Source organism: Colossoma macropomum, unplaced genomic scaffold, assembly GCF_904425465.1.
Source record: "Colossoma macropomum unplaced genomic scaffold, Colossoma_macropomum, whole genome shotgun sequence".
Classification (NCBI taxonomy): Eukaryota; Metazoa; Chordata; class Actinopteri; order Characiformes; family Serrasalmidae; genus Colossoma; species Colossoma macropomum.
In genome coordinates this window covers 18,525,735-18,541,473 of record NW_023494801.1, presented here as the reverse complement: position 1 = coordinate 18,541,473, position 15,739 = coordinate 18,525,735, and the positions used below count along the sequence as shown (strand labels likewise).

At 38.2% G+C, this 15,739-nt stretch overlaps 1 protein-coding gene across 3 annotated transcripts in view; it reads right to left on the bottom strand.

The window, feature by feature from the left end:
- Positions 1 to 1,170: 1,170 nt before the first annotated feature.
- The window catches only part of LOC118821670 (choline transporter-like protein 2), a 50,943-nt gene continuing 36,374 nt past the window's right edge, over positions 1,171 to 15,739 (bottom strand). For 2 of the 3 annotated variants that reach the window (XM_036590391.1, XM_036590390.1), the window contains exons 14-22: positions 14,068 to 14,158; positions 12,765 to 13,027; positions 12,494 to 12,588; positions 11,294 to 11,397; positions 9,796 to 9,869; positions 9,613 to 9,683; positions 7,664 to 7,749; positions 7,142 to 7,226; positions 2,893 to 5,046 (exon numbers count right to left, since the gene is read on the bottom strand). In XM_036590391.1, the coding sequence (XP_036446284.1) occupies positions 4,880 to 5,046; positions 7,142 to 7,226; positions 7,664 to 7,749; positions 9,613 to 9,683; positions 9,796 to 9,869; positions 11,294 to 11,397; positions 12,494 to 12,588; positions 12,765 to 13,027; positions 14,068 to 14,158 (1,036 nt within the window). In that variant the 3' untranslated portion in view covers positions 2,893 to 4,879. Of the gene's footprint in view, positions 2,233 to 2,892; positions 5,047 to 7,141; positions 7,227 to 7,663; positions 7,750 to 9,612; positions 9,684 to 9,795; positions 9,870 to 11,293; positions 11,398 to 12,493; positions 12,589 to 12,764; positions 13,028 to 14,067; positions 14,159 to 15,739 lie in introns of those variants that run through there. The other variant, XM_036590392.1, reaches the window with a different exon arrangement.

The window sequence follows — 15,739 nt, the reverse complement described above, 5'->3', positions numbered from 1 at the left end:
ATACAAATATACACATACAAAATTTTATTTACTATCCAAAACTATCAGTGAATCTAAACATGTCTTCTGGGTTCTTAGATGTAATTGTGATGATAGTAAAATAAGATAAAACATCTCAGCAATTTTCAAAATGTCATTTATTCTTTAAATTTTAGTCCAATATCTCTGTATTTGCTGAGTTAAACATACTGGAAAAAGACAGAAAATATAAATGTGCCATAACCAAAAGTCATTTCACCTGAGGTGCAAAATTTTGCATATAACAGTATCTGTACATTTATAATATTTGTAGTAGTATATGAAAAATGAAATTAACAAAGTTTATTTAGAGTGGTTCATAATGGTTAAGACTATGATGTCTAACTTTGTAAAATTCTTAAATTAAGCATATGGCTTTTCTTAAATGTCATTTATTCAAACGAAACAAAGTTAGAATAAGTTACAATAAACTTCTAAAACTAAAAACTACACTCTTCAACAAGAAGAAAGGTTCTTCAAGGGTTCTTTAGTAAAGTATAGAGAATGCATGGAGAATGAGTTGTATATTGTTCTATATAGAACCTTTCCGAAACAGGTTTTATATAGCACCAAAAAATTCTTCTATTTTTACATGTTACACATCATAACAATGGAAGAGCCCTTTTACAACACATTGTCCTTCAATCTGAATAACCATTTCACCATGCAAAGAACCCCTTAAGCACGCAAACGATTCATTGAGTGTTCATGGTTTTATATAGGAACACTTGTCTTTACTAAAAGAACCCTTGAAGCACAATATTTATGAATGTAAAAACAAAATGTCCCATTTTATTTTTTCATGTAGATTAGAAATAACTGCAGACATTAAACTGGACGTGTCTGTATTCTGAATACTTTCAATTTTGCTTTCCTTGTGAGATAAAATGAATTTAGTGAGACAAGGTGACCATCAAATGTCATCTTTATTATACATATGAAACGCAAAAGTTGGCAAAAGTCAAATGTCAATTGGCAGAAGAAAAACTATAAATTTGTAAGTATAATTCTTTTGGCTGAATATGTAAAGATACAGAAATATTCCCCAGCAGTTCCCCATGCAGTATGTTAAGCAAGCTTGATAAGTCAAAAGCCTCAATATCTTAATATATTAAACACAATATACTTGGAAAACTTGCAATACAAACGATACATAGTCTAGAGCTTTATTACACATAACCCTATTTAATAAGGCACTCATTAAAAACACCAAAAAAACAAATAAGATTAAACACAGTTGAACGAGTCTTTCAGGACAAGCTGTGTCCTTTTGGGTACACTCACAGAGACCACTGAGCTCTTTAAACGTTTAACTGTTTATAACTTCGTTTGCATAGAACGTGCTGCGCTAATGTCAGGCTTTGTGGAAGAATGTGGAGGAACGTGCCTCAAGCAGGGGTGCAAAATCAGCCTGTTGAGAATTTCTCATCAGAAGAACATCAGTAACAAATGTTGAGCTCAATATAACAAGTCTCCACTATAGTGACAGACAGTAATACTTTCAACAAGTCCAACAGACCAGGATGCTCCTCCCACAAATGTGTTTTTCCTGGCAACTGTTGTGAGGTTGTGAAGTTTCCAGTTTAAAATGCTAACCTACTGAGATGAACTATGTTGCTGTAGCTAATCGAAACTAGGCAGATTGGAAATGCTAACATGTTAATGTTAGCTTGATTACATGCCAAAATAAACCCACATCTAAATCAATTACATCCACCCCATCCGATCTAAAACCCTTCTAACCCATCTTTAAAAAACCTGTTTTGCTATCTTTCATAAGGCTGAATTAGATTTTTGCCAATGTTTTGTCAGGCAGTTTAAACAAAAGAGCCCTTTTGTGGGTGAAGCATGAATAGTGCAACTTCTTTTTTGGTTCTTTTTGACCTATTTAGGTTATTATGTCAGCAGAAACTTCTACTCAGACTTGTTTTTGCATGACTTTTAATTATGGACCAGAAGATTTTTCTTCATTGGTCACATCTCCTATAGGCACATTCCCACTCATTTTTTAAGTTTAAGGCCTTAACTGCGCCCCTTTACTTTGGCTTTGGAGTGACTGAGCTTCATGGTGCACATCTTCTGACCACATGGGGGCTCTCTCATTCTCTCTCTGCTACTTTTTGGACTGATTGTTCTTGTTCAGGATTTTGAGCAGAGAATCTGGCATCAGGTAAGGCCTCTCTGGGCTGCCATCATTCCGCTCCAGGTCTTCACCTGGTAGAGATACAGAACATCGGGGGGTCAGGAGAACATGGGAAGATGAGGAACAAACACCACCGGCATTGTTTATTAGCCACCCTTTTATTGATGTGTATTAGAAAAAGCAGACATGATAAGGTACACTCTTTAAAAAGGTGGTTCTTCAAGGGTTCTTTAGTAAAGAAAATAGTTCTATATAGAACCATGAACACTGAAAGAACCCTCCGCATGATTAAAGGGCTCTTTAAATAATGAAAGGTTCATCAGACTGATGATAAATGTGGTGTAGATGGTTGTATGTAGAACCTTTGTGGAAATGGTCCTATATAGCACCCAAAAGGGTTCTTCTATTGTTACAGAAATGAAACCCTTTTGGGCGCTATACAGAACTATTTTCAAAAAGGTTCTATATAGCACCATTCATGCACATTTTCCATCAATCTGAGGAACTCTTCCATGATGCAAAGAACCCTTTAATCCTGCAAATCATGTTTATGGTTCTATATAGAACCATTTTCTTTCCGAAAGAACCTTCTTTTTTAAGAATGTACTTAAAACACTGACATTCAAATTAACATAGTTGCCCTCCAAACTCCAGTTAAATCTAAGAACTACAGCCTAATTCATTACATTTCAGCAAATAGACTTTCCCCAAATCAGAGACAACAGAATAAGTAACAGGAAGAGTTTTTAATATACGTTTAAAAGCACCACTCCAAACACAGAGAGAGAAAAGAGGAAGGAAGAAAAGTCTCAAAAGGACGTATCGATGGTAAAGTAGGACACAAATAGTCCATGCATTTCAAGGCAAAGAGGTTTTTTACTGGGCTCAGGCACAGTAATAAGGCTTGTTGTTTGGAAAAAGTGCAGCAGTACGCTTCAAAAGTAAAAGTGAGCTTTGTTTGATTTGTCCAAAAACAACACAAAATAGCATCAAATTATGTGTAATTAAACAGCATATGAATTAATGAGGCATGAATTACTCTGTTAGTGGAACCTTTCAGCCTATGACATTCAGAATTAAAAAACCTAAACAAAAACTTTGGCTGTAGTGCTACTGTCTAGAAAATGGCTTACAGATTCAGCAAAAACTAGCCTGAGTATCAGCTTACCGGCATATTGCTATGAACATTAGAGAGATACTTACGCTAGTAAAATCCCTTGTAATGTATATGTGTTAGCAAAGTAACCTGTAAATTTTTTTCTTCAACAGACAACAGTAACAAACATTTCAAACTACTAACTAGTGGCATACAGATACACCTGCAAACACCATATGGTACAGCTGAGATTTAAACCTGAATTCTAGCTGTAGAACTTGCATTCACACTTCCAAGCAATGCTTTTATGAGCATTTCCTGCCATTTAAAGGACAAGTTAGGTGTTTCACATTGGCATCGCACTGGTGGCACAACATCTTTTGCCTAAAGCACTGTATCCCACTGATTTGGTCAATTTTAAAATGTGCAAATAGCAACAGTACATAAGTTTGTACATAATCATGAAAATATTTGGTTTTATATACAACTGTTGACTTGGAGGACTGTGGATTTGGAGGAAAGGCTTTCGACTGAAACAGGTTTACATCATCTGTGGAAGAAGGCAATTTTTTAAAAACATTTTTAAACCATACAGAGCCTTAAAGGTAACCTGCTAAGATAGCTAGCTAGGGCCCTGGTGCAAGATGAAACAAGAAACAGCATGAGATTCCTTACTGTCTCAGGTATGTTCAATATGGTTACTGCTCTTGTCCCTCTTCATTTCCATAAAGGAAACGACAAGAAAGTGCCCACAAGTGTGACCCAGAAGGAACCTATTCTGACACCCCTGACCTAAACTTTCAAGCCCAGCTCCAAATGGTACACTCAGCATTTCTGATTTTGCTTGCCACAGGTTCCCGCAAGAACCGCAGCGATGTAGACTCATAAGTGACCTAATACCCACATTTCTTTGAGATACAGATGAGGACCAAACATATTGAAGTGGTTTGTTTATAGCTGTCTAACAAAGACGGCGAAAAAAGTGGTATTTAAATGCAAGTAAAATGCATTAGCTTATTAATGTAGCTTGTAATCTGAATTTATTAATTCACCTTGCAATCCGAATTCAGATATTATAGCTAAGCAAATTAGCTCATTTAAAAATAAATAAATAAATAAATAAATTTAAAAAACCACACACACCACCACGATCGACCAATATGCCAGGTGCCATGCATGCAGAGCCTGTCCCAAATGGATGCATTTAAACCAAGCACCCTCAATTTTTTTTAGCTTATAGGTCTCTATGTTGTAGACACCAATATACTGAGCAACTTACTGGGAATAGCACATACCACAGTATGGAATTGTATCCAATACCTGATTTTGCCATAGTCATAATATAAATGCTTGCCACTGACTGGATGCCACTGTGATGGACTAACACCAATCTCATTCTTTAAACGCAGTGGACAATTACTTCATTAAGAAATGTTTAAACAATAAGGGTAGGCATGATGTATTGACTATTACTGACATTGTATATCATTACGGTGCTTTTTTTTTTTTACAAACAATTTATCATTACAATATACCTCCTTTATCAGCTACTGCCTTTGTACAAGAATCAAAGTATTCAAAGTGATTAATCTTTGTCTGCTTAACACTAATGTGTTCCAGCCTCATTCCTTGGAGTCCTTTCGCATTTTCAGTGGGACCTCCTCGTCCTGAGGTGAAGATGGAGAATGGGCCATGGGCTCCTCCGTGCTCTTGGAAAGAATTTCGCACAGCGTGGTGGACATGTAAAACGGCCGGGCCGCTGAGCCATCGTTGCGCTCCAAGTCCTCGCCTTTTATGTTTGAGCAGGAACAAGTTTGTACATGATGTGTGTAGGCGGCCGAATTGGTGTGTTCATGCATGTATATGGGAGTGAAAAGGTTGAAGTGAGGAGTGTTGTTTTGTTTGAGAATGGATGTGACACAGATGGAGAGTGGGCATGGAAAACAGGAAAGGAAGGAGGGTGAAGAGAAGAGAGAGGGAAAAACAAGGAAGAGGAAGGGAGAAAAACTGTGAGTTACAGGATAAAGTTAAACCAGGCCAAAAGCCAGCAGAACAGCATTTTAGTCTCATGAAGATGGCACAGTGCAGTAGACACAGACAAAGTGAAGAGAGTTAAGAAACCACCTTGCAAACACCTTTGGTAAATTCTGTATTAAAGGGGAATTACACAGACTCTTTCTCTCAATTAAAGAATCAGGACAAAGGAAAAATAATAAATGAAGTAATTCAGAGTGGTTTGATGTAAAATTCTCTGTTCTACAGAAGGCAGCGTTGTTCACAGCGGTGGTAATGGGAACCAGACGTCTGAAACATAATGCCTCTGAAAGCTCCCTTAAAGAAAACTATTACATGAAAAAGCTATGAATACACTGCCTGATACCTATGAATTAAGATTGAGAGTTTTGAGATTCGGGCCAAAAATGTATTTTTCAAATTCATTCATTGCGCTGAGGTACATGCAGGGCACTGTAAGGGAAAATAGTGCCCATAGAAAACTACCACAATTTTACCATTATAAACATAACACATAAAAAACTCAGACATGTGTAGGTTCACTGCTCATTTTGGATAGTAAATAAAATGAGTACATTTGTGTTGAGCCAATCATGACTTCTGGTTCCTATTACCACAACTGAAAAAGAAACCTAAGTTTCTAAGTGCTAAGTTTCTCTACAGTGAAACACTTCACATCAAGTCACTTTCAATGACTTCGTTGCTGACTGAATTATGTTGAAGTTTTGAAGATCTGTGAAATTCCCCTTTAAGTGCCATCAGTCTGTTAACACCAACATGCATGCATATAGTGGCATGCATGACATAGGAACACACAGGAGCACCAAGTAGCAGAGCACAATGTAGAAACCAACAGCTACTGCACATGCTGTACTGCATCTACTGTAGTAGTTTTTAAAAATGTAAGGCTTTTACAATTCATTGATTGAACTTGATTATAAAAATATTTAATTAAAATTTACCTTAATAAATCAGCAATTTGCTTGATGAATTTTTTGAAAGACCTATATTCTACATTCATTTCTTGTATTTTATATTCATCATTTCAAGTATGTTGAAATCTTTTTAAGCCTACGCATGGTTTATTTTTGTTCAATCAATTAAAAACAACACACTTTCGCTCTTAATATTAATAATCACTACACTACTTGACTACTAATAAAATCGATAGTTGCAGCGCTGAAAATGGAATAGCTCATTCAATGCACTTTCGTGTAAAGTAGGAACATAATTGTGGCAAATTCTTTTGACCGATAACTAACATTCAACGAAAAAATGCAGCCTAACGTAACAGATATGAGAGTAATTTAATGTGGTCTACTTACATTTACCACATATTAGCCTAACTTGAACAAGTGGCCTTACTGGGACTAGCTTGATCATACGCACAGTTTAAACAACAACCAACATAGAGGACAATAGTAGCCTAACGTAGCACTCTGTCATGTGGCTAAATATTCTAGTTGTAATAGTGCTGTAAACTACATTTAGAATGGATTAATCTCTGCTACAACCCTTCAACAGCAGCTCTCAGTAAAAATTAAGTGGAGCTGAGGAGTCAACTCCACCGACTGCAGCCTGAGGAGTTGAAAGTCAGAAAGCACATAGTTGTGCCTCACTACGCAGGGCTATCAGAACAAGTTGCACTTTTGTACAATATAAAAGCAGTCCTCACGTTCAATAAAAAACCTGCCTGTTCAAATATCAATTATTTGTCAGAAATTAACTTTATAACCAAAAGCAATGATTCCACTTTTATGCATTCATCAGTTAGCAGTTATCATTAACTTTCCAAATGTAATGTGTTTTAATTTAAAAAGGAACACACAGCATGATTCTAAACATGGTATAAACTTTCCTTAAGTACTCACAGAAGCAGAGGAAGAGTGTGTCCACACACATGGCATACACACTGAAGAAGCCGTGTGCTATAAGGTAAGAGCCCACGACAATAGTCTGTGGAAAGAATGCACACAGAATTATGAGAGTATTTACATACTTGTTCGTGGATCTCACAACTATACACAACCTAGAGTTTATTTTGCCTGTGCTTGCTAGTCGCCCATCCTTAATGGGACTTCCCAACATGCTGATTCACACACACATTCCTCTACTTCTTGCGGGTTGTTTACAATACTTGATCAGTACACGGATAATGTGAACTGGCATTAAATCTAATCTTCACAGATATTTAGAATGTAACTGTACAAACCATCCACATCTTGGCTACAACGCAACTGTACATTCTAGATCTTGTCAATTTGCTTTTACAGTGATGTTGTATATTGCATATTTAGGCATTTCTATAGAAAACAAATTCTTATTTACTGTATGTACTCGACAAAGACTATGATTGCTATTCTGCATTGCAGAAGTCCGGTTTATTCTCTCACCAGAATGGGCACCCAGTAGTAGTGCAGATTGGGCACAATATCCACCCCTTTTGCTCTCCCAGAGAAGAAGAAGAAGGAAATGATTCCTGAATGGAAACAGGGAGAGAAATAGTACACAAAAGCAGAACACATTAATAAATTAACTAGATTTTGCCAGACTAAACTTTCTCATGGGCCAGAAAGTCTATTCTAAATGGTCATAAGACCTACTTTAGAAGCTTACTCAAGAATGTAAATCACTTTAATATGCTACTTTTGATAAGTGAAAAAGAGCAACTAATCTCTCCTTAAAAGAAAACAGCATTTTGTATGCATAACTCACTTGTGCAAATTTGAACACTCTCATTCAAAATGGTTTGATGTGAAATGGTTAATTGTAGAGAAACTCAGAAACTCTGATTTCTTTACAGGGGTGATGATAGGACCCAGGGTGACGATGACCACGCAAACACAGTTTTTTGTCATTCATTACCATTAATTACCAAGACCACTAGTAAACCTTCATGTGGCTACTTGTTTTTATATGTAATGCTAGTGGTGAAAAAGTTTTATCTGAGTACTACGACACGTACCTGTGAAGGAATTTAGAAAAGAAAAATTTATGCCTATCATCAATGTAGTGAACCATTCTAACACTGCCATTTCACATCAAGCCATTCTGAATGACTTTGTTTACATCTTAATGATCTAAAAATTAAGAAATTATGAACCCAACAACATTGGTGGAATACCATTTCAAAGCAAAGAGCAGAACTCTGATTAAAAAAACTGCATTAAAAAAAATCAACACAAAAAATAATCCTAATCAGTGTGAAAATGATCACTGTGGCAAGAATTTCACCATTAAGCACACCATAAAGAAGAAGCGACCACATGGTAGGTGATGTCAACTCATTACACTAAACTTATGTGTAAACATACTATTGGTGAATGTGACAAACAGTTTATAATAAATAGTTCATACATCTCTTTCATTATTCAGTCATGGTTTTCAGTCATCCTTTTTAAATAATATGAACAGTTATTGGCCTAATATTTATGAGCAAGGTTTGCATTAACGGCAGAAATTCCAAGTTTATCAGTGTTTATTCTCTCCACATCTTTCAGTGCTAGGAGCAGATCAACCAACATTTTAGCACAAACCCTATCTGTGTTAAAAAGTGTTGCGATTTACTAAAGAGGAGCAATGGCCATTTAGCGCCCATAAAAAGTTCAACAGAGTGGTCATTGCTATTTTGTTATGTTATAAACTTCAATGATCCATCAAGATAAACTTGTCATTTTGCTATCTAACTACATTTAGTTAGAGAGCAGCACAGCATCCCCAACAGAGCAGTGTCATCTAAGGCAGTGGGGTGTTGAGTGCCTTTGCATCTACACTTACATTCACACTTATACCCTCTCAAAGTGCAAAATACATGACAAGATCTTTATAATGAACCATCTACTTTGACTTATCAAGGCTAAGAGTAAATACAGACTTGATTATATGTACTATTTAACCGCTATGAAAAGTCTTAATATTTAACACTAACATGACGGTGCGGCACTGATATTGCTCAGAGACACACAACCAAACAAAGTGGAGTATCATTTATTTGTGATAAAGTCAAGCTTTTGATACGAAAGTCAGTTTGGACATACTGCTGCCAGAACCAAAGGGGGGGGGGAAGAAAACAAAAAAAAAAAACATTGCTCTAACATCGCTCTTCTAAAGAACCGACTTCGATATTAATAATAATAATAATAATAATAATAATAATAATAAAAAAAAGAGGATTACATTGGGCATTTATTAAGCTGGTAACATTATGAAGATGCATCTATGGACATTTGCATAAACATTCATAGCTGGTAACCTGCTCCCTCGCCCACTGTCTCTTTTAGTAAATCTTCCCTGGTGTCTTGTGTGGTAATTATTACTAACACAGCAACATCCTTTCACTTACCCACAACCCCCACAACAAGGAGTTTTCCTAAGAACAACAAGAAGTCTGTGACTTTATCCAGGACGGCCACCCTAGAAAGAGTCAAGCAATGAAGACACTCATTAAAACAAAGAAAACATCGCGCTGCCAAATAAGATTATAGCTAGCCATGCAGTTTGTTTAGGTGTGACTGGCTCCACCCACCTGATCACATTTCTCATCAACAGGAAGAAGGCATCTCGGGCAGAAGTGCAGAAGTTTTTACCATAAATGGCACACTGGGGGAGCACGGAGAGCTTAGTATGCATGTGTCTTAAAGAACTACAATGAAAATTCTTGATCAAACCCAAATTCAGTACATAATCAGCTGAAAAACGAAATGGAAAACCAAAAGAAAGAGTGTTTTATATAAACTGATGTGCCAAAAGTCATGGGACAGGAACTAGTATAGGTATAGGACCCTCTCTAGGCTGGTGAAGTGCCACAACTCGACATGGCATCAATTCCACAAGTGAACGGAAGACGTCTGGAGGGATGTTGAGCCATGCCATTTGGACAGCCACCCACAGCTCTATGGTATTTGTAGTGGTCACCAGTCAATGATGTTCTGAGGCGGACCAGTGGATCCAACCCATGTCATAAGAACACACCCCACACCAGTATGGAACCACCACCAGCCTGCACAGTGCCTTGTTGACAAGTGGAGTCTGTGCGTCACATGAACACTACCATCAGCCCGAAACAACTGGTGACTCATTGGACCATGACACATGTTGCCAGTCTTCTAGGGTCCAGTTAGCAACCTCAGGAGCCCAGGTGAGGTGCTGTGTCCAGTGTCGTCACGTTAACATACGGCACACTGGTGGGTCTTCTGCTCCCATATTCCATGGAAGCTACAGAACGCTGCACCGACCTGCATATGCATGTGGGGCCTCTTGCATTGAATATGGATGCGATTTCTGCCAGAGTTGCTTGTCTGTTTACCCACTGATGCCCCATTCACAATCATTAGGCACCTGTGGGCAGCCGCCGCGCAGTCCACTGTGGATAATGCCTTCTATGACTTATTCCCGGTACACACGTAACACTGTGGATCGAGGAACGTTAAATACTCGCACAACATTGGAAATTAGATGTCTCATCCATCCGGCATGCACTATTATGCCTTGTTCAAACTCCGATAATTCACGTCGCTTTGCCATGAGCTCGCTGACCAGTGTTCAACCTCACTCACAAGGTAACACCTCACAATGTATACAGGTGTGGGCGTTCCCAAGCTGCTCCCTGAAGTAACAGCACCTTAAAATCAATTTACATATTGCAATCCAATGCCTTGTGACCCGTCAGTGTACAATTTGTGATAATTTTCAAATGTTTTGAATTAACGAAATAATGTTAACAATGTTTCAAAGGTAATAATAACCAGGTGGAATATAACTCTTCATGGTTTCCCAAAAGCATCTAAAGCTAAATTCCAGAGCGCCTCCACTATAACAACAAAAAAAAAGTAATGTGTTTTATTATGTAATGGGGATATCACTTTGGAGTGCATCTGTGGGCAGAACACTGCTCTAAAGATATAGCTAACACTACACCTATAACACTAAAGCGACTTGTGCAGCCCGCATGCTAATAGCCCAGACTGCTATGTGAGAGTTCCATATAGTGTTCTGAAACTTGTTTAATGCGCTGTGACACATACCATGATGTAAGCATTCCTGTTGAGGAACTTGATGAACTTCTCCAGGCACCAGAAGCAGCACTTGAGGCAGCAGAGCAGAAACTTGGCAAATTTGTTCTCTGCTCCTGTGTAAACAACACATAACCAAAGACTGTGGGTTACCCTAAATTTAGTCACTCAGCCAAGACATGTTTTTGTTTTCTTTTCTTCAGCCTGATTCTTAGTGATTTAACATAAAGAAACATTCTGGTGCACTCTGAGAATGAAATATAGGACGACGACGACGACGACGACGACGACAACAACAAACATCATGTCAAAAACTGTACTGCTTTCCAGGCTTTAGACCTACTGCTTATCAAAGTCAAAAGGTCATTGTGTACAAAATTTCGCAGACACCTGATTTTGCCTTCGCCTCAACAATTATTCGAAAAACTTTATATTATGAACATTACCTGCTAACAGGCCTGTACTGACTGCATAATGCATGTCATGTATGGACCCTGATGATTACCACTTGAGGTGTAATTTTTAAATAGTTGTTTATCTCTCAGCAGACAGGCCACAAAAATCAACATGTTTTACATCAATTTTAGACAAAACCAAAGTGTTAGCTGCTTCTTTTGGTTGCAAACAACGATAATTTACACATATTAACATTTTTCCACTACCATTTGAAAGCCACTCAAGAAAGAAATCATAGATGTGAAAACTAAAATACCGGTCTCAAAACTTTTTCACATCATGTACTATACCATGTGTATATAAATGACCATGATCGGCTGCTGGGGAGGGGAATATTCTTCAAAATTCTTGTTGTTGACAGCAGAGTTAAAAATGAAAAACTCTTCCGATCTGCATGATTCACAAGTAGCATGTTTATCATTTAAAATGGCGTATTTTGCCGAAAGGTGAGAAGTCTGTTTATCAATCAATAATGTGCATGTATGTGATGAAAGACAGCAGAGGGCAATTAGCCAATCAGTTTTTTATTTTTTTTTACTAGGGCCAGTGCACCTATGGGCCTGGATCCATGCTATATAACACCAGATCACAGTCTAAGGCAAAAGTGTGATTATTTAGACCTGCAATTTGCATTTTTTTGCTAAATTTGCTAAACAGGTGGGTAAAAACCTTCAGTGCTGCTTTGTCTCTTCATTACAGTGCAAAACTAAAGAAGCAAACTAAAAATCACCGTTTCTGCAGGTACACTAAATTTACCTTTGAGTTTGTGGTCCAGATACTCCAGCAAAACCCTGATCACTTGGATGATTGACAAGATGAGAGAGCCGAATGCAAGAGTACCTGTGTGAAACCTACACACACACACACACACACACACACACACACACACACACACACACACCATGTGCACAAATACACATATAACACATACATGAAGGCATGAAAAGACATGTATAACTGGATTATGTACAGGACACAAAACAAGTCTGTCAATCAACACACATGAAAAATCGACTTAGCTGCATACCTGAGAGCTCTGCCAAAAGAAGCAAAGACAGGGAAGGCTGGCATATCACGAGGCTTCTCGAAAGCCCAGTAGTACGAGGCAAAGGCTCCCGCAAGGGTCATTTGGCCCAAGGCAGTCACGAAGTTGGCACACCAGAAGAAGAGGAAGACATTGTAGAACTGAAGGAAGATTAGGTACTTGTGGTAGTGCGATTCTCCACCATAGAAAGCAAAAAGGCACTGGGACTCTGGGCAGTCTTTTTTCATGTTAGAATCCGTATAGTTCTGAAACCATCAAAGAACAAGAAAAGTTAAAGACACTGATATTTTTCTACAAGCCCTCAATGGCATGTAGGTGCTAGTAGTGGACAGTATCATGTTATAATTGAAATTTCTGATGGTTTTGGTTTGTCACAGTAATGGAGGCTTACTAACGGATGTTCCTTCACTTTTAATAAGAGCCATTTTCATCCAACAGATTTACTGTGCAAAATAGTAAGAGTATATACAGATAATCTTACGTCAATATTGCTTTCTAACAATGGCCCAGGGGGCCGGCAAAGACTGTGCTAAAAATGTTGCTTCATGTCTTAATTTCTACAAGGCTTTTTGTTCAAATTCAATTCCACATTAACTAAGTGTAACAATTGAGATGAAGTAACAATTACATCCAGGTACCTGAGTGCATCTGCGGCATCATTTAGGGGGGAACGGGAAATTCCGATAAAAAGTCAACTTCAGCTTCATTGATTTTCTCAAATTATTTGTCTCATATATGCATCCCATAAACTCATGCCTCTGATGCTCAGACACTGAATTTGGAATTTGGAAAATATGACAGTCACGTTATCTGCGCTTATTTGTGGCATACCAGTATAACAGTTATGACAAAAGTCTGAGGAAGCACTTCTACCAGTGCACCAGATGAGCCGGCACTTCATCTTTCATCCAGTACTAGTAGGTGCTATTACAGTTCCCAATTCCACAACTTTAGGCAGCATGCTCAGCTGCAGATTTCTTACACTAACTCTTCAGATCCAACAGCTGATTAAGCCATTCATATTTAATGCGCACAACAAAAAACAAAAAAGCACCACTACTTACTTACTTTGCACATTTACAATATGACAAGAATCTTTAAATGAAATTTTGTATGAAATAAGGGAAAATTAGTAGCAGCTATCATAACTTATGTTGGTCTATGAGTCTTGTAACGGTATTCATTACAAATTACTAGAACTGATTATGAATGACTGCTATTAAAATAAAAATCTTTTCCCAACAGAACCTTTCAATTGTGTGTGTCTGTGTAACTGAACACTCACCTCAGGGTAGCAGGTTTTGTTTGAATGATAGCACTCCATGTTGCCTTCATTGAACACTTTGTACACAGGTTCATTAGAAGTGGAGAGGAAGCTGAGGAAGGCTGTCAAGGGCCAACACCACAATTTCTGACCAAAGTCTAACAATCACTGATACCAATTCCTGCCATGCACTAATCCCAGCCCAGCATTTGGAGAGTTACTATGTCCCCGATTTTCTTTATAGCATAAATGCTAAAAGAAAAGCTCAATACTGTTTTCAGCCTGCCATACTGTTACTGTATTGTTCAAAGGAAGTTTGTTAGATGCCATTTTGGAGGGGCGAGGGATCAAATCACTCTAAATATACACTGACCGGCCACTTCATTAAGTACGTCTGCTTGTTTCTATATTCAGCAGTGACACTGAGATGTTTAAAAACTGATCCACTCATACAGCACAACACACACTGACAGTGTCACTGCAGTGCTGAGAATAATCCATCACCCAAACAGTACGTGCTCTGTGGTGGTGCTGTGAGGGTTCTGAATATTGAAGAACAGGCTAAAGGGGGGCTAACTAAGGCCCAATCCCATTTCACCCCTTGCCCCTACCACTTAGCCCTTAGCCCTCCGTTTTGCACATTCATGTCTAGGGTTAGGGTGTCCCAATTTTTGTTGAGATAGAGGGATAGGGCGAAGTGTTAGGGCTACTAGCCATCCAAACGGAGGTTTTTCAGAGGCACACTCTAAACTGAGGGTTATGAGAAAAAAAGAAAGGCAAGATGGCCACGTGAGCGACCAAAGAAACCCACAAATGTGAGTATTTTCTCCATTAAAAAATTACGATAACCATTGTTTTAGTTTAATGCCGTTTCAGTGTATTATGGTCGTTTTCTTCATAACAATCACAAAAGAAAAACAAAAACAATCGCTAATAGCATGCTAATGTCTCAGTAGCTAGCTAGCTAACGCTCCTGTTCCACCTTAAACAGTCCAGAAGTTCTGACGCCTGAAGTGCGAGAATGTGACTGCCGCACCATTTAAGGTGGAACGGGAAAATTCAAGCAAGAAGCTGGCGAATAGCTGACTTCAGCTTCGTATCACCAAAGAATTAGCGGTGGGTGATAATAAATAAGTGTCTTTCTCTTTGAAAGCCCTAAATGTAACTAAAGCCCAGCAGTGAGGCAGCTGAACTTTTCCTTTCTCTGCCATCACTGAAGACGGGCCGGGTTGCCTACAGAGCACCGCTAGTAGCTGTTAATAAAGCAGTGTTTTTTTTGTTTTTTTTAATTTGAGGGTTGTCCCATTTTGTAGGGCAAGATTTCAATCACTACCCCTTGTAACTCAGTTCCAAGGGGTTAGGGTGACACTTGAAAACAAGGGGTAAGGGTAAAAAGAAGAAATGGGAGTGGGCCCAAGTATGCAGAGACTACAAAGAGCACCTATATGGTAAGTGGAGCTGATATAATTAACAAAAAGTGTAGATACACGGAAGTGTGCTTAATGAAGTGGCCAGTCAGTGTACACTTCAGCAACCAAACTTGCCCAAAACTGACTGCGATCTGATGTGATATCTTTTTTTTAAAACTGAAAGCAATGCTGGACATAGCCTAAAAACCTAAAGAAACTTTCAAAATTTACATTCAAACAGGTCTGTATGTAGCCAAGTACTTCATCTATCATACATGACGTTA